The sequence below is a fragment of the Mustela putorius genome, unplaced genomic scaffold (genome assembly GCF_011764305.1).
Source record: "Mustela putorius furo isolate JIRA1106 unplaced genomic scaffold, ASM1176430v1.1 tig00000179_pilon_pilon_pilon, whole genome shotgun sequence".
Classification (NCBI taxonomy): Eukaryota; Metazoa; Chordata; class Mammalia; order Carnivora; family Mustelidae; genus Mustela; species Mustela putorius.
The window spans coordinates 11,643,816-11,665,485 of NW_025421305.1; the positions used below are offsets into that span (position 1 = coordinate 11,643,816).

The 21,670-nt window shown below is 42.3% G+C and overlaps 1 protein-coding gene across 1 annotated transcript in view; it reads left to right on the forward strand.

Annotated features, from left to right (window-relative positions):
* The first annotated feature begins 11,769 nt into the window (after positions 1-11,769).
* GTF2F2 (general transcription factor IIF subunit 2) overlaps positions 11,770-21,670 on the forward strand; it is a 154,528-nt gene continuing 144,627 nt past the window's right edge. Inside the window, exon 1 of the mRNA XM_004759235.3 lies at positions 11,770-12,004. Coding sequence (XP_004759292.1) covers positions 11,939-12,004 — 66 coding nt within the window. The 5' untranslated portion in view covers positions 11,770-11,938. The remainder of the gene's footprint in view (positions 12,005-21,670) is intronic.

Sequence of the window (21,670 nt, forward strand, 5' to 3'; positions counted from 1 at the left end):
CAGGCAATTTGTACCGAGCTGTCAGTGTGAGCAGTGTGAGTGGATATTTTAATGTATGTGCACATACTTCTCCCATTTTAGGTAAGTGAAGTTCTGATCTTAAGGCAATTCTGCGCCCCCCCTTCCTCTGGCACCTGCCTTCCAATCAAAAGTTGAATGAATCTGTAACTACTATCGTGTAATGGCAGCAAAAAGCCAGAGAACAATAATTCTACCTGTCAAGGAATTATGTATAAAAAATACAAAACTTGAGAGCTGGAAGGGAATTTAAAGTGTCTGATCTGCCTTGTTCCCTGCTCTGTTCCCAGTGCAATGAATATTCAAGAACTCTTTATTGAATAACTGAAGGTATGAATTAATCACCCCCATTCTCAAAGTTTCATGTGCATATGAATCACCTGGAGATGTTGTTCAAGTGCAAACTCTGATTCAGTAGGTCTAGGGTAGGGATCTAAATTCTACATTTTTTTTTTTTAAGATCTTATATCTAAGTGATTCCGCAACATGGGGCTTGAAACTGCTCTACCAACTGAATGAGCCAGGCGTCCGTCCCCAAGTTCCGCATTTCTAACAAAACTCTGAACTGATGTGATATTGCTCTTTGGAGAACACTTTGAATAGCAAGATTCTAAACCCTCAATTTCAAACTTCCCATTGGTATGTCCGTCTTAAAACATACACCACTGAATTTTCCTGCAGTAGCAGCTGTTTTGTTTTATTCCTTAGACTGGCAATGCAAAAACTGGATTGTGTTATAATTGACCCGGTTGGGGACGCCTGGGTGGCTCAGTTGGTTAAGCAGCTGCCTTCGGCTCAGGTCATAATCCCAGAGTCCTGGGATCGAGTCCCACATCGGGCTCCTTGCTCAGCAGGGAGCCTGCTTTTCCCTCTGCCTCTGCCTGCCATTCTGTCTGCCTGTGCTCACTCTCTCCCCCTCTCTCTCTCTGATAAATAAATAAAAATCTTTATAAAAAAAATAATTGACCCGGTTGCATTACAAATGAGTATTTGGGGGGACTGGATATTAAGTAAATGGACTTATCTAGTTGCTAAGGGCATGGTTAAAAGGAGAACTTTTCATCTGCCTCCATTCATGAAGATGTCATTTTTTACGTATATGACAAAATTATGGCTGATTTTGTTTCTCAAGGTGCATAGGAATCAAGAAGGCAAGCTTCTTCTTCTTTTTTTTTTTTTTTTTTTAGTTTTATTTATTGATTTGACAGACAGAGAGACCACAAGGAGGCAGAGAGGTAAGCAGAGAGAGAGAGGGAGAAGCAGGCTCCCTGCCCAGTAGAGAGCCCAATGCAGGGCTCGATCCCAGGACCTGAGACCATGACCTGAGCCGAAGGCAGAGGCCCACCCCACTGAGCCACCCAGGTGCCCGAAGGAGGCAAGCTTCTTTTCCCAGATGCTATCCCATTTACCTTTTGAGGGTTGAGAAGAGATTTTGAAGGAGCATGGAGCTGAAGGGTGTTTTTGCAGACACTAATATGCCTGCACGTTGAGAAGAGGAGCCTGGATTAGTTATCTATGGCCTCCTGCCTCTGCTTTATGGTGTCTGGGACCTCAGCTGGAGGATTCAAAGACCAGAAGGCTGAAACCATCTCAGTGCTTGACTGAGGCAGGAGGCACTGTTTCCAATGGGGCTCCCTCAATAGCTGACTGCTTGGTACTGCTCACCTATGCCTCTTGATACACGAACATCTCTGCCCAAGGACATTGCCACCGGCCTGCTGCGGAATGGGCATGGTGCTTAGCTCTGCCCAGAATAAGTGAGCTGACAAGCACAAACATAGACCTTCCCCCTGTTTCCTGAGCTTGCTGACAAGGCAGACCCTCCAACACAACACAACCCATTCTCTGTCTCATGTTTGATTCCCTAAAATTAGAACAGCTTTGTCCCCCTGTTTACCAGCTCACCATAGAAAAACTTTTCCTCTTCAGATAACTGACTGAGACTTCTTCTGCTGGCAAGAAACCCAAACTCTAAATCTGTAACTCATTATCCCTCCCTATAAAAGTCTAGGATAAAAACCATCCTGCTGAGACACTCTGATCTCAGATTTAGGGTGCTTTCCCCATTGAATAGCCTGAACAAAATAATGTGTGTGTGTGTGTGTGTGTGAGAGAGAGAGAGAGAGGAGGAGGGGGAGGAAGAGGGTGGGAGAAACAGGTGGAAAGCTATTCTTGTTATGTACTAGCCATGGTAATCATATAACCACATTCTATTTGTTTGAAGTGAGTCAGTAAGTGTAGCCTGTGTCCTACGTGGAGGAGAGGGGTACTGGGCTTAGCATTTTGAAGATTTTGAAGGAAACAGTATCAAAGAATTGGAATATGAGAAAGAAAAAGAGATAAAGAAGGAAAGAAAGATTCTAAAACCACCCCAGAGTTACAGCCAATGGCACCAGTGGGAGATGTCTAAGAAGATAGGCAGTAACTCACACCCTTGTTCAGGTATTTTCTCAATGTATGTATTATAGTTTTAATTTTTCTTGCCTGGTGGAATTTAAATATCACATAGAAAGTTCATCAATATTCAAATAGTACTATAGCAGGTGAAACATATTGGCTTCAGTCTGCCTCCTTGCACAAGAGATATTTGTTACATCTGTCTGGATATGGAGAGGAATTTTTATCCTAGCATTCCTCTTCCCACCACCTGCCAATCCCACCACCACAACTCATATAGAAAATCAGCACTGTTAAGCGCACTTTGTAAATCCTCCTTGACCTACACTTTATGCTGAAAAGAGAGAGAGGGGCTTTAGTCATTGAGGGAAGAGATTCTTGGAATAAAGCCTCATAGAGTGAACCAACATAATGAAGACGCTGAGTCAAAAGATTTGCAGTAATTGCTTCATTTATAAGATGTCAGAAGAAGAGAAAAATCTATCAAAAACAAATTCACATTAGAATTAAATAAGAAATGCCCAATTATAACTCTTGTAATACTAACAGTCAATTCTTCCTCTGGGTTCTTAACAGCTATTGGATTCATGATTTACAAAGAGGCTGCTTGACCCCAGGGAAAGCAATTAACATCCCTTTCACCACAAGGCATTCGTTGCTCAAGGTTTCTGAAAGCTGGGAAGAATTGTAGAAGAATCAATAAAATAAAATCGATTTTAAAGTGTGGTTTACATAATACTTTTTAGATTCAGGCAATATGAAAAATTCTGATTATCTTAGTAATGAGGGGGTACATAGGAATAAAAGCATATACAATGAAAAGTAACTGCTAAGGGTTTTCTCCCCAGCCACAGTTAAATCTGAGCCTTGAAGCCAGAAAAACAGGTAACAATGGAGCAGAAATATCACCAACCATTGTCTCCTCTCAGAAGTCATTCCATCTTGATCAGTTCTGTCCTCTGAAGTCTAGCTTATTTACTAGTCCTGAGGAATTATAGAGATGTGTCCACATGGGTCAGCTAGTTACAGAGCAAAGACCCAGTCTTATTTATCCCCACACAGAGCTGAAACTGTGTGCGCACTGAACAGGTTTACTTGGCACTTAATTCTCTTAGTTTAACAATCATGGAAGAAAGATGGCACCTTTCTCTCTGGATACTTGACAGGCAAACGCTGTAGAAATCCGTTATCTCTAGGAGTAAAAACAATTAGGCAATCTGTCAGTTGCAAATCTGGGGGCTCCAGTTTTAATGGGCCATGCAGGCTCTTCCTGATGGGTGATCAATGGATGTTGTAGGGAAAATAAAAAAGAACTATGGCTTTGGGCTTGAGGGACGAAGAAGAGATAGCCTGGGTATCAGAGAATTACAGGTGGATTACAAGCTGCTCTCCCTGAGGTACTCAGAAATAGAGAGAGATTGAGCACAAGCAGGGAGGGACACAGGCAGAGGGAGAGGGAGAAGCACGCTCTCTGTTGAGCAGGGCTTCCTGATGAGCAGGGAGCCTGCTTCTCTCTCTGCCTGCTGCACCCCCTGTTTGAGCTTGTTCTCTCTCTCTCTGCCAAATTAATTAATTAATTAAGATTATTTATTTATTTGGCAGATAGAGAGAGACAGTGAGAGACGGAACACAAGCAGGGGGAGTGGGAGAGGGAGAAGCAGGCTTCCTGCTGAGCAGGGAACCCCATGTACGATTCCAAGACCCTGGGATCATGACCTGAACCAAAAGCTGATGTTTAACCAACTGAACCACCCAGGCTCCCAATAAATAAAATCTTAAAAAGCAAAAACAAAACAAACAAACAAAAATACCCTGCAGTAAAGGGATGCCTGGATGGGTCAGTCGGTTAGGCATCTGTCTTTAGCTGAGGCCATGATCTCAGGGGTCCTGTGATGGAGCCCCTCACTGGGCTTCTTGCTCAGCAGGGAGTCTGCTTCTCCCTTTCCTGCTACCCCTGCTTGTACTCTCCCTCTCTCTGTCTCTGAAAAATAAATAAATAAAATCTTTAACCCACTGAGCCACCCAGGCACCCCAATAAAGAAAATCTTTTAAAAAATTGCAGTAGAGGGTGCCTGGGTGGCTCAGTGGGTTAAGCCGCTGCCTTCGGCTCAGGTCATGATCTCAGGGTCCTGGGATCGAGTCCCGCATCGGGCTCTCTGCTCAGCAGGGGCCTGCTTCCTTCCCTTCCCCTCTCTCTGCCTGCCTCTCTGCCTGCTGTGATCTCTCTCTGTCAAATAAATAAAATAAAATCTTAAAAAAAAAAATTGCAGTAGAATACCTATGACACAAAATTTACCATCTTAACCGTTTTCAAGTGCACAATTCAGTGACATTAAGTTCATTCACATTATTGTCAGCTATCATTATCCAGCTCCAGAATTCTTTCACCTTGCAAAATAGATACTCTGTACTCATTAAATAGTAACTCATCATTCCCTCCTCCTTTCACTCCTAGCAACCACCATTTTACCTTTTTTTTCTACCATGTTTTATGACATCAAATACTTCATATAAAGGAATTGCACATATTTGCCCTTTTGTGACTGGCTTATCTTCCTTGCCATAATGTCCTCAAGGTTCATCTATGTTGTAGTATATGACAGAATTTCCTTCCTTTTTTAAAGCTGTCTAAGATTCCATTGTGGGGTGTGCGTGTGTGTGTGTGTGTGTATTTGTGTATTTGTTTATCCTGTCTTCCTCCCATGGATTGGCTATTGTGAATAATGTAGCTATGAGAAAAAATATTTTTAAGCTCTGGTTAAAATGATATATAATCTTTTTCCCCCTTTCCCTTTTCCTGTTGGTTAGAACAGGCAGACATTGTGGTCCACCATGTGTAGAAAAGGTCAACACCCCAGAAATAGTGAAATAGTAAGATGGAAGAATCCTTGGCCCCCAGCTACTTCATGGAACAAAGTCAACTCAGCTTTTTACATGGGGGAGAACTAAAAATTACGCTGGCAAAGAAGCTAGAGCTCTCCTCACAGAAAGGAGCCTTAAGCTGAATTGTCTCCACTCCACCCATTGATGAGGGAGCCATGTACTTTCTTTAGATAAAATTGTCACCAAACCCTGCCTGTGAAAACCCTACCCATAATGTTTATGTGTTGAGGGTAGGAAGTCTGATGCATCAATATGGAAGCCCCTACATTTTGCTCTTAGCAGAAATGTGGACATAATTCCTCATTGATATTTAGCACATGTGGCTTCTCTCGCTTTGAAATCTGAACACCAGTGAGGGTCCATCTGTTTAATATGGTGTTTTAGGACTTACTCTTATTTGCGATTTTTGTCTGAGTACTCTGACCAAGTATTTCAGCGCTGTATCTTAACCACAATTTTATTTAATATATAAAGTATGATACCAAAGTCTTGTTAAACCTATATGAAGACAAATTGGATTTCATTGGAGCAATGACAAATTAAATTTTCTCATGCTTTATTTAGCACTTGAGTGCCAGAGTGATCCCTAACAGACAATTAAATTGACTTACTGAGAATGAGGGTTTCTTGTAGGCCACAGCCCCCATATGTTACATCATACATGAGGCACTTAATACAAGCAATTCAACTGAATTATGTCATCTGTCGGACAAAATACACCCAGAGTCTTGTCTGAACTCCCAGAAGGAACAATGTTCCGTGCGTGCTCACTTGTGTACTTTGTGTCCTGGTACTGAGTTATCACTGGTCACATGGTCTATCCTGCTACACAGCAAGGAATCACAAAGGCCCATCAGTTCTACCTCTTGAATATATCAATATGTGTCCTATTCATCTACTTCTCTTCATCTCTGTCGTCACCTTCCTAATCCAAAGAACTCTCCTCTTCACTTGGATTAGTGCAATGATGTCTGACTAGGCTCCTGGTTTCCATTCTGGCCCCTTCCAATCCATTTTTTTCCATAGCAGTTAGAGGAATCTTTGTAAACATGTAAATCTAAGGGGTCCTGGCTGGCTTAGTCAGGAAAACGTGCAACTCTTGATCTCAAGGTTGTGAGTTTGAGCCCTGTGATGGCTATAGAGATTATTTTAAAAATACAAACCTTAAAAAATGTCAATCTGACTATTCTGTATTCAAGCTTTAAAATTTTCCTGCAAGTTTGGGATGCCTGGGTGGGTCAATTGGTTGAGCTCCCGACTCTTGGATTTGGCTCAGGTCATGATCTCAGTGTGGTGAGATCTAGACCCATGTTGGGCTCCACGCTCAGCACGGAATGGGCTTGAGATTCTTTTTCCCTCCCCTTTTACTCCTCCCCAGCTCTCCCTCTCTCTATTAAATAAATAAAATCTAAACAAACAACTTTTCTGCAAGTTTATATTTGATCTAAACAAGGCTTCCAGGGTCTTGCATTGCCTATCCCCCCATTCCCCCTCCAACTGCCTCCCCACTCAACTGCTGAGCTCTGCCCATGGGCATCCTCTCAGTTCCACAGACACTAACACACAGGTCCTTCTCCCGCTAGGATTGCAGATGCCACTACCTTTTTCCAAAGCACTAAACGACTGAATACGTTAAACACCAAGCTAACAACCCCAAACTCATCACTTCTGAACAATTTTACTATTATCTGTGCCCTTGAGCTTATTTACATCTCATAGATCCATATGGTGAGTACTATACAGTGGCATGCTACTCTGCATTTCATCCAACTCTGCACTACAAATCAGGCAAACGCAACAAACCAGGGCTTTTTCTGGAGGTTAGGAGAAGTCAGCTGTGAAACATTTACTAGCATACCACCACTACAGTACATTCTTTTTGTGCTTTCTTTCAATTATTTGACCCAATATATTAGTGCAGTTACCAAATAGTCTCCACGTTATAGTGTTAAATCCTTTTGATTTGTCTTCTCATCTAGTCATATAAGAACTCTATGAGGTAGGTATAATCATCCCATTTTATAAGCCAGGAAATAGGTGTAGAGATGATAAAATAAACAGGCGACTGGGTAACAAAACAATGACTTGAAAATGTGTTTGACTTCAAAGCTCATGTTCAACAATATGGAAACTCTTTCAGGGGTATTTTTTTTTTTTTAGATTATTTATTTATTTATTTGACAGATAGAGATCACAAGTAGGCAGAGAGGCAGGCAGAGACAGAGAGAGGGGGAAGCAGGCTCCCCACTGAGCAGAGAGCCTCATGCGGGCTCAATCCCAGGATGCTGTGATCATGACCTGAGCTGAAGGCAGAGTAACCCACTGCCACCCAGGTGCCCCCTGGGGTATTTCTCTTTTATTGTGCATAACTGGGGAAACAAGGAATCTCCCAGGCAAGATGGGTATTCTGTGAAAGAACTGAGGAGGTGAAGGGAAGCACAGGGAGAATTTAGAGATGGGGTTTAGGAGCACCGTGCTGGCTCAGTAGGTAGCCGGCAGTTTGTTCTTAAGCCCTCCCTCCTTGGTTTGCATTTGTACCTTAAAAGATTTAATAAGAACATGACTTAGTCAATCATCTGGGAGAGTAGAAAACTTTGAAGTTCTATTTTTGGGCACTGAACCCTGTGTGTCTGAATGATCAGTTTTATCTGTCAACTTGACTGAGTCTGTGGTTGCCTAGATACTTGGTCAAACATTATTCTGGGTGTGTCTGTCAGGTGTTAATGAATGGATTAACATTTGAATCAGTAGACTTTATAAACAGACTGTCCTCTCCTATGGATGGAGCCTAATCCAATCCACTGAAAGCCTAAATTAAAAAAAAAAAAAAAAAAACAGTTTAGGAGAAGAGAATCCCTTTTTCTGCTGGACTTCAAGCTGGAACTTTAGACTCACACTAGAACTTACACCGTTAGTTCTCTTGCCTCTCAGGTGTTGGGCCTCAGACTGAAGTGTGCCATAGGCTCTCCTGGCCTCCAGTTTACCAACTGCAGGTCTTAGAACTAACTTTCAGTCTCCATAATCACATGAGTCAAGTTCTTCTAGTAGGTCTCTATCCTTGTCTCTCTAATTTAAATTAAATCTCAAGCCCAAGAAGGAGTCACTTTGCCAGGCCAAGTTCTTAAACTGGAACTGAGTATGTAACCTAATTATAGTTTCAATCCCCCTCAGAAATGTAATTTTAACTGTTCAGTCAGGGATTATTTGGTTGGCACCTATGGAGTCATCTGTCACGTGAGCCCTCTCACAAAGATCAGGTGATCCACCTAATAAGGCCTCCTACCCTTCTCCTTAAGGGAAGCAGCTGGCCTGGAACAATTCTTTTTTTCTTTTGCTAATAACTGCCTTGCTCTACCCTTTTATTTATTTAGTTATTTGACAGAGAGAACGAGACCGGAACAGGAACACAAGCGAGGTGGGAGAGGGAGAAGCAGGCTCCACGTGAGCAGGGAGCCCAGTGAGGGACTTGATCCCTAGAGCCTGGGATCATGACCTGAGCCAAAGGCAGATGCTTAACTGACTGAGCCACCCAGGTGCTCCTGGAATTGCTCTCTAATTGGATTTAAAGATGCTAAAGACTCTATAGAGTAGTAAGAGAACACTGAGAGCCCATTGTGTGACTGGGCTCTAGAGATACACAGAATACCGACATCAACTATGCCTAATTGACCACTTATAAGAAGCAAGGACCTGGATGACTCTCTATGTGGTACGCTCAAACATTTTTGGGAAACTAACAAATCCAATGGAATTGGCTGGTTGCTCCTAATGTTGCGGAACAGAGCGGTGAAAGAAAAAGAGAAGCTCAGGGATTTGAACTCCCAGCTCAAGCTTGCATTCAGGACCAGAAAGCTAAACCCATAAAAGATAAAGAAAATAATGACCTTTATCTCCTATAGCTGCGGGGCTGAGAAAGCTAGAAATCAAACACAGATATTCATTCTGGGACTGGCTGAATTAACCACACAGGTTGAACTCCCAGACGCAAAGGATATATTTAAATGAGGGCATTGATTCAGAAAGGATGGGATCCTGTGTGTTTGGAATGGGGATATGTGGGAAGACCCGGATGAGGATGGAGCTGGGAACGTTGAAGCCCTAGATTCTGAGGAATCTTCTTTGCCAGTGGAAGTGACCTTCCCTCCCCCACATAGAAGCAGCTTCCCCACCTCCAGTGATGTTGTCCCCTATAACCCCTAACCTCCTCTGAGAAGATTAAGGAAGACATTGTGATAGCTTCCCATAAGGCAGTTGTCTTTCCCTGCAATGCTAATTCTCAGGATTCACCGTTCACCACCTCTCGTTGCTCCTAGACCTATAACTAGATTCAAGTTCCAGTAGATCCCAAGGATGAGGTGCAAAGTATGGACCCAGGAGAACTGCACTATACTTCAAAAGAACTACTTTTTTTTTTTTTTTGAAGATTTTACTTATTTGAGAGAGAGACTTGGAGAGCACAAGTAGAAGGAAGGGTAGTGGAAGAGGGAGAAGCTGACTTCCAGCTGAGCGGGTTCAGTCCCAAGACCTCAGTCAAAGGCAGACATTTAACTAACTGACTGAGTCACCCAGGTGCCCGAGTTTTATAATTTATACAAGTAAAACTTGCCCTTTTCTTTTTCTTCTCTAGCCATTTCTTCTTTACCCATTTGTTCTCTCTCATTCCATGTATACACACACCCACACTCATTTTAAGTGTTCCCATGACCAAAGATCAAAGGTCTTTTTTCTTTTTTAAAAATTTATTCGAGAGAGAGAGCGTGCGTGCGCAAGAGAAAGCACAAGCTGGGTTGGGGGAGAGGCAGAGGGAGAAGGAGACTCCCTGCAGAGCAGCAAACCCAGTGCAGGGCTGGATCCCAGAACCCTGGGATCATGATCTGAGCCAAAGGCAAACACTTAACCGACTGAGCCTCCCAGGCACCCTTAATCCTTTAAAGTTCATTACTAGGGTGCTTTATATGTTTTAAGGCCTTTTTGTAAGCTGTGACCCAAGAATGTAACCCTCCTTTTCAACCCATGCCTGGTCTCCCATCTTTCCTATTAGTTTTCTCAGCTGATCACAGAAACCTGACAACTTTTTCTGGCTCTATGCTGCACAGGCATGGATTTTCCTGGATTACTGGCATGGTAGTGATGTTTGATTCAATACCATTCTTACATTTTGCTCTTTGTTTCTCTTTCAGCAAATGTTCATTCAGCTAAAGCCCATTGAAATCTGACAATGTGTCAAGTACTGTTCTAGCTGTTGTGGATACAAAATGAATAAAACACTGTTTCCACCTAGGAGGAGTTCTAGAAAGCAAAGGCAGCATGTAAACATGTATACAGTAGCGCAGGGTGATAAGTATCATACTGTGATGTGAAGAAAAACCAACTTCCTCTGGGGAATTTAATAAAAGGTTTCCTAGGAAGTGACATTTCCTAAGTCTTGAAACGCAAGTAGGAATTTGCCAATCAGAGGACAGGGGTGAGAAGGAGAGTAAGGGGGAAATATGGCATCCATCTATGAGTAAAGGGCATCCAGTGTGCAGAGGCTCTGAAATAATTGAGGGCGAAGATCCCGATGTGTTTGAGGGCGGTCTGACAGTTCTGTATGGTTCCATGTGTAGATTGAGCGGCAGGGATCATATTGAGTGGGACTTCGAAGAGAAAATTGAGTTTAATGCTAGAGGCAAGAAGACAAAGAGGAAACTGTTTAAGCCGGGGGAATTTAACAATCAGGTTTGTCTTACAGCTCTACTGTCCTTGATCTAATTATATGGACTCCGCGTTTGTGTTTTGGAGTCTGAAAAGAGTGTGCTCTGCTTGTTTAATTGGAAGTGCTCAGGATAGCTTGTCACCTGAAACACTCCCCCCCTCCCCCAGTCTACAAACAGCATGTTTTTAGTATTGCCAGGGCTACACTGTTTTTTTTTTTTTTTAAGATTTTATTTATTTATCAGAAGGGGGGGGCGGAGAGCGAGCACAGGCAGACAGAATGGCAGGCAGAGGCAGAGGGAGAAGCAGGCTCCCTGCTGAGCAAGGGAGCCAGATGTGGGACTCGATCCCAGGACGCTGGGATCATGACCTGAGCCGAAGGCAGCCGCTTAACCAACTGAGCCACCCAGGCGTCCCAGCCAGGGCTACACTGTTTGATCCCGGCGCCCATGTGTGCTAAAATTCACTTACTCTTTTTATGATTCCCACCCTGTCCTCAAAAATGTTGCTTCTCTCTTGGCCAGGGTTGGACACATTCTGACAGCTTTTGTGTCTTTGAACCCCATTTTCCTGTTTTGACGCTGCCCGTCTTCACTTATGCTGACCTGGTCTTTAAATGTACTGTGGACATTTTGTTTTCATCCTACCCTATGTCTTGATCACTAGACACAACCACCTACAATAACCACGCCCACTCATGCAAGTGCTGAACAAGGAGGTTTGTCCTGCCCGGCGTGCCGTCCCAGCGGTGGCAGCGCGCAGGCGCAGTTCCCGCCTCCCAGCGGCGTGTTTCTCTTTCCGGGAATTCCCTGTAGCTTGGCGGGTGGACGCGGTTTCTTCCTATTCCGCCTCTGGCAGAGGCACACACTGTTCGCTCCTTTGCACCGCAGGCGCCTAGCTCCCGGGCAGCTGCTCCGGTCCGCTCGCCTCCACCCGCAACAGATCCATGGCGGAACGTGGGGAACTCGATCTGACCGGCGCCAAACAGAACACCGGAGTGTGGCTGGTCAAGGTGTGTTCGCGCGGCTCCGGCTTGCGCTCCTTTTACTTAAAGTAGTGACTTGAGACTCCCACTCCGTAAGCCTTTTAAAGTTCTCTATGGCTGTCTCGTGAGAGCTACACATATCTTCAGAGGCAGGAGTCGTGCAGACTAATTTGCAGGTGAGGCAGTTAGTTGAGGGACGCAGTCTTTGAGACAATTAAGAGTCCGAACCTGCCTGGAATGGATTTCTTTGCCCATCGTGTGTGGTTTTTCTGGGGTCCAGTGCTGATGTTCTCCGACTTGAGTGGTGTACTTTACCCCAGATTGAAGAATATTTCTGTGTCTCCTTTTGGTGAAAGTGATTTCAGTCGTGAGTCAATATAAGGAAGTTGAGTATCTGCTACCTGTACAGTCTTCTCGGCCAGAAAGTAGAACGGGTCCCTGTGTACCCTTAACGTGTTCTTTTAGGTTGATGGCTCTTATTGGAGTTCTCAGGATAGCTGAGAGAGCTCTGAACTCGCGGAAGGAGAGGCCATTGAACTGGAGTGTTCTTTTTAGAGTGTTTTTTTGGAAAGGCAGCAATCTTGATTAGCCCTGAGTGAGCACAGTATTTTGTGCTCTACTTTTTCATATCAAGAAGTGTTGTCTCTTAGGGGAGTTTCATGAGACATATTTATGTTCAGAATGTGATTATGTCAGTCTTTGAACTAGGACCTTTGGTTTATTTATTTATTTATTTTTTACTTATCACATGGCTGAGTTCTCATTAGTTAAATCTGGGGGGCGCTTCCTGTCCACCTTTCTAAAAAAGGTCCCTTATGATCAGTTGCTGTCATCTCAAACTTGTATTATATTTTCAAAGCACTTGCTTCAGTCTAAAGTGATTGTATGTTCATGTGTTTAGTGTTGGTTACCTCCTTCTTTCTAGTGTGGGTGCACTCACATTCTGTGAGAATGGGATCCTTGCCTGTCCCAACCAGAATTGTGTTTGACACGTGATAATTGGTCACCAGATATGGAATGAATGAATGACCTCTTATTTATTATTCTTCAACCCCAGCTTTACTCTCTGTCACTCATTTGACTTCTCAAGGCTGTATCAGTATGACCTAACACACTGGGGTAAATTTCTCCTAAGGCATTTCTTCTATTGCGTGCCAAGTGGAGGAGAATCATTAAGGAGAATTCCTTTGCAGATTGAAAGAGCTTGAAAAAGTGGTGGAACTTGAGATGATGCATTAATTCTTGAAGCACAATAAATGCTCAGTAAATATTGTATGCCGTACACAGTTGGGTGGGTGGACAGAGGCATTAGCATAGTATATTATGGAGAGTGGAAAAGAAATGGAAGACTGAAAATGCATATTAACATGGTGTATCCTGGAAAACAAAGGAGATTATTATGCTTAGAGCAGAGGGTTTGTGTAAAAAAAAGTTTGGGACCATATACTAATATTATCATATTATGAAATGGTGATGTCTTAACTTTAGTCTGCATCAGGTGAGGGTTTTGAGTAAGGCAAGGATGCAAATAATTCAAGGGGGTAAAAAAAAGCTAGAGAGGAAGATAACCAGAGTCAAAACTGGAAAACTATCACGGTATCATAGGATGTGGTAATGAAGTCTGGCGGGGAGGGGGTTAGGGAAACTTTTTCAGGGAAAGTTGTCAGGATTTGGTGACTATGTGAGAGTGTGAAAGAATATAACCTAAAATGAAATTAAAAAATAAAATGAAGTTAAAATTTTTAGTGTTCTCTCATGTGTGGGTATTTGAAGACATTTTATCTCTTTGAAAAGAACTCAAGCTGATGACTTGTTCTCGTTTTGTAAAGGTAGTTGTTAGACTATTTACTATTTACATTATCACTGTTTCTTCTTACCAGCCTTGGCATAGAGTATATCTTCTTTTTCTAATCTTAAGTATTATCAGAAAGAACAACAAAAAAATCACATGCTCGCAGATAGATCTTTCCAGGGTTTGAAAGGATGTTCTTGCCAATTCTTGTTCTTTGACAAATTTATCTCTGAAAGATGACAAGAATTGCTAGCAAATACTTTCTGCCCTAAAGTCCATTCCTGTTCTTTACTTATTTGACAACTTCTGTTTCTGCTTCATTAGAGACCCAGTAGACTATTGGGTTTGATTTGCATAGCTGTCAGGTAACTTGAACTTGCTTCATTTGCAGTGGACTTAGTATCCAGTGTGATTTTCATGCCCATACGGGAGCATAATTGGATTTTCATCTCTGAATTATAGGAACAAATTATAGGACATCAAATTGTAATAGTCAATTTTTGGCTTTCTTTGCATGATATTAAGCTATAACATATTAGAAAGTATGTCTTTGTTCTTATACAGGCAGAATTTTTGAACAGAATTACGTACTGATTTCACGACTTTTCTCTATCTGTTCGTCTTTCTCAGTGTAGGAGCACCTGGGTGGCTCAGTCGGATAAGCATATGCCTTTGGCTCAGGTCATGATCCAAATCCTGGAATCCAGCCCATGTCAGGCTCCTTGCTCAGTGGGGAGCCTGCATTGTCCCTCTGCCTGTGGCTCCCCTGGCTTTTGCTGTCTTGTCTCTCTGTCAAATAAATAGATAAATAAATCTTTAAATAAAAAAAATTTAAAAAGGAGACCGCCCCCAGAACACCCCAAATTTCTCATTATAAATAATACTTTGAGTTCTGTTCTTTGAGGATCATTTGCTGTAAATATATGTAAATTTCTTCTTAAAGAATCTCAAAGTTTATGGGCCATCTTGTACATATTGTATTAATTCCATCACTAGAAAGTATAAAACAGAAATACAGTAAGGTATAATATACATGTAAGATCGCTGAGCATTTGAGCGGGAAACTAGTTGTTTTTCTGGCTGGAACAGGGAAGATTTCATAGAGAAGCTGACATTTAAGAAGATCTTATGGAGTTGATTAGTTAGGAAAAAACTTCCCAGAAGGGCTGGGGAGAACTAGAGGATTCAGAAAAAAGCAAATATAGAAGATTCTATCTTGGAATATCCTGTACTGTTCTGGCTTAATAAAATGCCATTTCTGAGATTTTGAGTATCTTAAATCTATAAGAGGTTGATGATCCAAATAAGCTTTAAAAAAAAATTATTTATTTATTTGACAGATCACAAGTAGGCAGAGGCAGAGGGAGAAGCAGGCGCCCCGCTGAGCAGAGATCCCGATTAGGGGCTCGATCCCAGGACCTTGAGATCATGACCTGAGGCGAAGGCAGAGGCTTAACTCACTGAGCCATCCAGGTGCCCTCAAATAAGTTTTGATAGGTAATAGATGTGGTTGGATTTAACTTTATGATGGGTACCATGTGCTAAAATGTAAAGTCACAGTTTTTAACCTTGTTACAGAGCTAGTACTTAACAGTTTGCATTACCTATTCTGTTGCTCAGTCTGTGCCACTTTACATTGCCAACTAGTCACACTATTACTACCCAGTTTATAACAAATCATGGTTTAAAAATTATAGAATATTTAAAAATATTTTAGCATAGTTCTGTTGTATGGCTCCCATTATTTAGACTTCTGGAAAAATCATCTTGTTACGGCTGGCTGGAGAGTAAGGTACATACACGATGGGGAAGAGGAGGAGATAAAGTTAGGAAGGTTATTAGGAGTGGTGGGATTTTTGTAAGTAATGAATAGTATAGTGAGGCTTGAATTATAACAAATGCTACCTCCTTTTGAGGGAAAGAACAAGTGGAGGTTTTTTGTTTGTTTGTTTGTTTGTTTTTTAAGATTCTATTTATTTATTTGAGAGAGAGAGAAAGAGAGAACACGAGCAGGGGGAAGGGCAGAGGGAGAAGCAGGCTCCCGGCTGAGCAGGGAGCCTGATAGGGGACTCTATCCCAGGACTCTGGGATCATGACCTGAGCTGAAGGCACACACTTAACTGACTGAGTCACCCAGGCATCCCCAAGTGGAGGTATTAAGAAGGCCTGAATAGGTCTAAGCAGCAGCTTTCTAGCGCCCAGAAAGTTGTTTCTAACCCAGTCAGCTTTCCTCTTCTAGGCATTTTGACTAATGCTTGTTGGAGGAAAGGATCAAGAAAGACAAAAAAAGAACTTAGTTTTCATATGTACCAAGTATTTTATACAAAGCAAACCTATGAAGTAGATACTAAATATCTGCATTTTCCAGATGATGAAATTGAGGCTTGGGGAGGTTATCTTACCCAAGTAAGGAACAGTGTTTCAAATTTAGGTCTGTTTGGCTACATAGCTCATGCCAAGAGTAGGAAATGTCTTTTTACCAGCTTAGGTCTCTTTCATGAATTATCTCCCTGGGGAATAGAGGTGCGGGGAGGACTTCATTGCCGCCTTTGTTTCTTTGAGAGAGAGAGAAAGCACATGTGAGAGGGAGGGGTCGAGGGAGAGGGAGAAGTAGACTCTGATGAGCAGGGAGCCCGATGCGGGACTCAGCCTCAGGACCCTGAGATGACATAAGTGGAAGGCAGATGTTAACGGACTGAGCTACCCAGGTGCTCCTGGGGACTTCATTTTTGTGACCTTGGATCTCGTCAGTTCCATGTGATGATCTTCAAGAACACATGGGAATAAAAGCTCCGTGTCACAGACAAGGCTTCTCAGGAAGCTGATTCTGAGATGATTAGGTTTAGATTATTAGGGAGTGTTCCTGGGATCATCGCCTGTGGAAGGAAGAAGACTTAAACAGGATTGGTAAGTGGGTATGATGCAGTCTCACGGAAAGCTGAGGATGATTCCACAGGGAGTCTTCCAGGTGTCCTGATTTGGGGTGAGGTAGACCCTATATTGACCTGTCATTGTATGTGGTTTGCCCTAGAAAGAGTGTGATCTTGGCCAGAAGAAAAAAGAAAAGGGGCGCCTGGGTGGCTCAGTAGGTTGAGCTCCTGCCTTTGGCTGAGATCACGATCTCAGGGCCCTGGGATCCAGCCCGGCATCAGGCTCTCTGCTCAGCAGGGAGCCTGCTTCCCCCTCTCTCTCCCTGCCTCTCTGCCTACTTGTGATCTCTCTCTCTTTCTCTCTCTCTCAAATAAATAAATAAAAACTTAAAAAAAAAAAAAAAGAAAGAAAGAAAGAGGGAAGGAAGGAGCCAGTTCCCACATCACCTCTCTTCAGCTAAGTCAATGCCAAAGAGGGGCTAACAGCAAAGGGCTCTCTGTGGCCACACTCCCAGCAGCTGGGAGAAAAAGGCCTTCAGTCCTAAAGGGGGACATGGATGTCACATCACAGTGTCCATTACAGTGCCCTTAATTTGCTTGTATTCTGAGAGAAACAGGGTTTGGAGACTAGTAGTTACAGAACTAGATATTTGCTGAAGCAAAGTTAGCACAGAAGTTCAGGGGAGTAACATCTGTACATATCATCTTAGCACCTTAGCTTCAGAGTCATGGTTGACCTTACTGCTCTGCCTGCCGTGTATGAATGATTCATCCCACAAGCTTTCAGTGATTGCCAGTCATTGTGCCAGGCTCTGAGTATGTTACGGTGAGTCGAAACAGATGTGGCCCCGTCTCTGTGAACTGGGATTTATAGTTTACTGCAGGAGATAGGCATCCATTAAATATTAGTTCTAATGAAAGCAGTTACAGACTTATCTCTCTGGACACTGAAGCCAGGAATAGTCTTCTGTCAGTGTGGATAATGAATTTGACCTAGTCTAGAGGGTCAAGGGAAGTTTCCCTGCGGAAGTAATGCTTAAGTGAGTCATTTTCTGTTACTGTCTTTGGAAATCTGAGAAGACATGCCCTGTTGTACCTAATATCTTGTCTCCATCTGATCTTTTTTAATGAATATGGAGACAGTGGAAACAACACATATCTCACAAGTGACATGTTCACATGAGTGTTTTGGGAAATTTTACTTAGAGTAGAATTCAGGTGTTCTTATAAAAAGTAATTATGTGAGGAGATACACAGTTACTACAGTCAAGCTATTTCACTATGTATATCAGATCATCTTGTTGTATACCTTAAGTATATACAACTTGATTAAAAAATAAAAGAAAACATTTCAATTAAAAATATCAGCCATTCAAAATAGTATTTTGGAGGCTTGGGACCATAAATGCTATTAGTTTTTCTTCCTCATTTCCCTCCCTTTTTTCAGACTTAATGCTAATGGGCTGGAACTTCTGGGAAACTCACTTCCATAAGCTCTTGGTATAGAGAGTTATATGTATATGATTGACATACTGTCCTAAATGTATTCAGTTTTTCATTGAAAGAGTATAGCATTTTGCCAACCTTTTGAATTAAATAAGCTGGTAGGCTTCCCTGGGAATTTACAAGTTTATTATAATGATGATAATGCAGTATGAGTTCCAAACTTATTTATATCAATTAACTTCTAGAGCATAGTCTTTTTTTGGTAAGTTTTCAGTTGCTTGTGTTAGGTACAACTTACTGTAGTGAATTTGATTATTAAATTTGTTTTAGTGTACGATATAGACTTCACTTTGAACTTCTGGTTGTTTGATGGCTTAAATTGTCATCTGTAGTAGTTTGATCAGAGACTCTTTTGACTTGCTTAATGTAGTGAAGAAGTGTGATCTTCTCAAGAGTTCAGTGGTCCAGAATATTCTTGTCTCTCCCTTATCTTAATAGCATCTCCAGGAACTAGCAGTAAGTGGATAGAGGCAGACTGGAAAATGATGCTCTCCACTCTTGGCATTTTCTTCCTTCCCCCTTGAGGTAGATCTCTGAAATAAGGTTTTTCTCTGAGAATGCAGTGAGGTTTATTAAAATTAAATTCTGTATCCTGGATGTATCCCAATAATGTCATCATTGTTATTACATTAACATTAGCTAATGTTTCCTCAGTATCCAGTCATTAAAATAGCTGCTCCTGCTACGTGCCAGGCTATTCTAGATGGGCTAGGGATATGGCAGTAAACAAAACAGACAAAAAAACCTGCCTTTTGCAGCTCACATTCTAATGGGGAAGGAGGATAGACAGTAAACTAACATATTTATAGCCCATGGTAAGTGCTCTGAAGAAACATGAATCAGGTCAAATGTGTAGTAAGTAGCTGGGGATGTTGTTTTATTTTTATTTTTTTAAAAAAGATTTTATTTATTTATTTGACAGAGCAAGAGATAACAAGCAAGCAGAGCAGTAGAGGGAGAGAGAGAAGCAGGCTCCCTACTGAGCAGGGAGCCTGAGGTAGAGCTCGATCCCAAGACCCTGGGATCATGACCTGAGCCAAACGCAGTCTCTTAACCAGCCGAGCCACGCAGGCGCCCTGGGGATGCTCTTTTAAGTAGGATGGGGGAAGGGCCTCACTGATAAGGTGGTGTGTGATCAGAGACCTAAAGGATATTATGGGGGCATGCGTTCCAGATATCTGGGGCAAAGAGTATTCCAGAGAGAAGTAACAGCAATTCAAAGGCCCTCAGATATGAGGTGCTGGGAATGTTCTCAGAGTCAAATGAATGAGAGAAAGTAGTGGGAGATGAGGCCATGGGCTAGCAGGGGGCTTGAAACACAGTAAGACATCATAGAATTTTTACTCAGAGTGACATGGAGAGGGAGTAGTCCTAGAGCAGCAACATGGCATGGTGATTATGGAGCTGGACTGCCTAGGTTAGAATCCTGGCTTCATCACTAGTAATTGTGAGACCTTAGGCAAATAACTTTTTGGTCTCATTTTTTTTAATCTGCAAAAATGGGGTAATAGTAGGGAAGCCTGGGTGACTCGGTTGAGCATCTGTCTCTTGGTTTCGGCTCAATCATGATCTCCTGGTTGTGGGATCCAGCCCTGCATTGGGCTCTGTGCACAGTGCGAAGTCTGTTTTAGATTTTCTCTCCCTCTCTCAAATAAATAAAATCTTTAAAAAACTGAGATAATAATAGAGTTGTTAAGAGGATTAAGTGAAGTAACATCTGTAAAGTGATCAGAAAAGTACCTGGCTTGTAGTAAGCACTATGTAGATGTCTATGAAGTAAATCGAAAGGCTTTGAGCAGAATAGTATTAGTTGACTTCTGTTTTACGATAATGACTCTGGCTGCTCTCTTGAGAATAAACTGGACGTGGACAAGAGTGGAAGTTAGGAAATCTAGAGGCTATTACAATTATACAAAAGATGATGGTGGCTTGGGCTAGGATGGTAACCCTGGAATGGGTGAGAAGGGGCTGGAGTCCTGCTATAATTTGAAGTTGTTGCTCATAGAATATATCAGATGGTTGGATGTGGAATTGAGATAAAAGTAGCTATTCAGGGTAACTGCACAAAGTTTCAGACTGAGTACCTGGAAAAATGGAGTTGACTTTTACTGAGCTATGGAAAATTGTGGGAGGAACAGGTTATGAGGGAGAAATTAGAGTTTTGGTATGGATATTTTAAGTTTGAAATGTCCACTGAATATTCAGATGGAGAGCTTAAGTAGGCAATTAGTTATATAAGTTGGAACTTAAGGGGAGTTGCTCTAAATTTTAAGGGGACTTGCTCTAAATTTGGGAGTTGTTATTATACAGTATTTAAAGTCATGAGGCTGGATGAGAGTACATAAGATTGAATCCAGGTAGAGGAGAGAAGAGGTCTGAAGACTGAAACCAGAACCCTCTGCAGGTGAGAGGCTGGGAAGGTGAGAATCTAGATGCTCAGTGGGTTAAGCCTCTGCCTTTCGCTCATGTCATGATCTTAGGGTCCTGGGATGTGTGGGGACCATAAAGGAGAATCCAGAGAACTATGAGGAAAATCAAGAGAGATTGTGGTAACTTGAAGCCAAGAAGTGTTTGAAGGAGGAGCAAACAGTTCTCAAATATTGTTGATAGGTGTGGAAGATGAGACTGTACATTGGCTTGGCAGTGTGGAGATACTTGGTAACTAGGTCATCATTTTTAGTGGAGTGGTAGAGAGGAAGCCCTGTCTAGAGTAAAACAAAATGGCAGAAGAGGAACTGCAGTCAGGCAGCAGGGACAGCTTTCAAAAAGCTTTGCTGAGGGGCACCTGGGTGGCTCAGTGGGTTAAGCCTCTGCCTTCCGCTCATGTCATGATCTTAGGGTCCTGGGATTGAGCCCCACATTAGGCTCTCCGCTCAGCAGAAAGCCTGCTTCCCCTCTCTCTGCCTCTCTGCCTACTTGTGATTTTTGTCAATAAGTAAATTAAAAAAAAAATCTAAAAAAAAAAAGCTTTGCTGAAAAGAGAGGTGGAAAAATGGGACAGTGTGTGTAAAGAGTTATAGACTCTGCTCTTACTAGGTGTGTAACCTTGGGCAAATTTGCTAATTTTCATGTGCCTCAGTTTACTCATTTGCAAACTGGAGGAAATAACAAGATTGTGTGAAGATAAAGTGGTTAATACATTTAAAACATTGGAAGAGTGCTTGTCACTTAACGTATTAGTTATCTCTTCCTATATAACCACAGACGCAGAGGCTTAAAACAACATACATTTATTATTTCATGGTTTTGGTGGATCAGGAGCCCTGACATGGCTTAATGGGGTCTCCTGCTTCAGAGTCTCTCACAGGTTACAGTCAAGGTGTCAGCCAGGGCAGAATTCTCATATGAAGTCGTGACTAGGGAAAGAATGTTTCCAAGCGTGTGGGATTGGCCGATTGCAGTTCCTTGAGGTTATTGGACCCAGGGCCTAGGCTTCCTACCTGCCTACTTACTGGAGCCTGTCCTTAGTTTCTTGCCACCTGGGCCTCCCCAGCATGACAGCTCACTTCATCAAAGTGTGCAGAC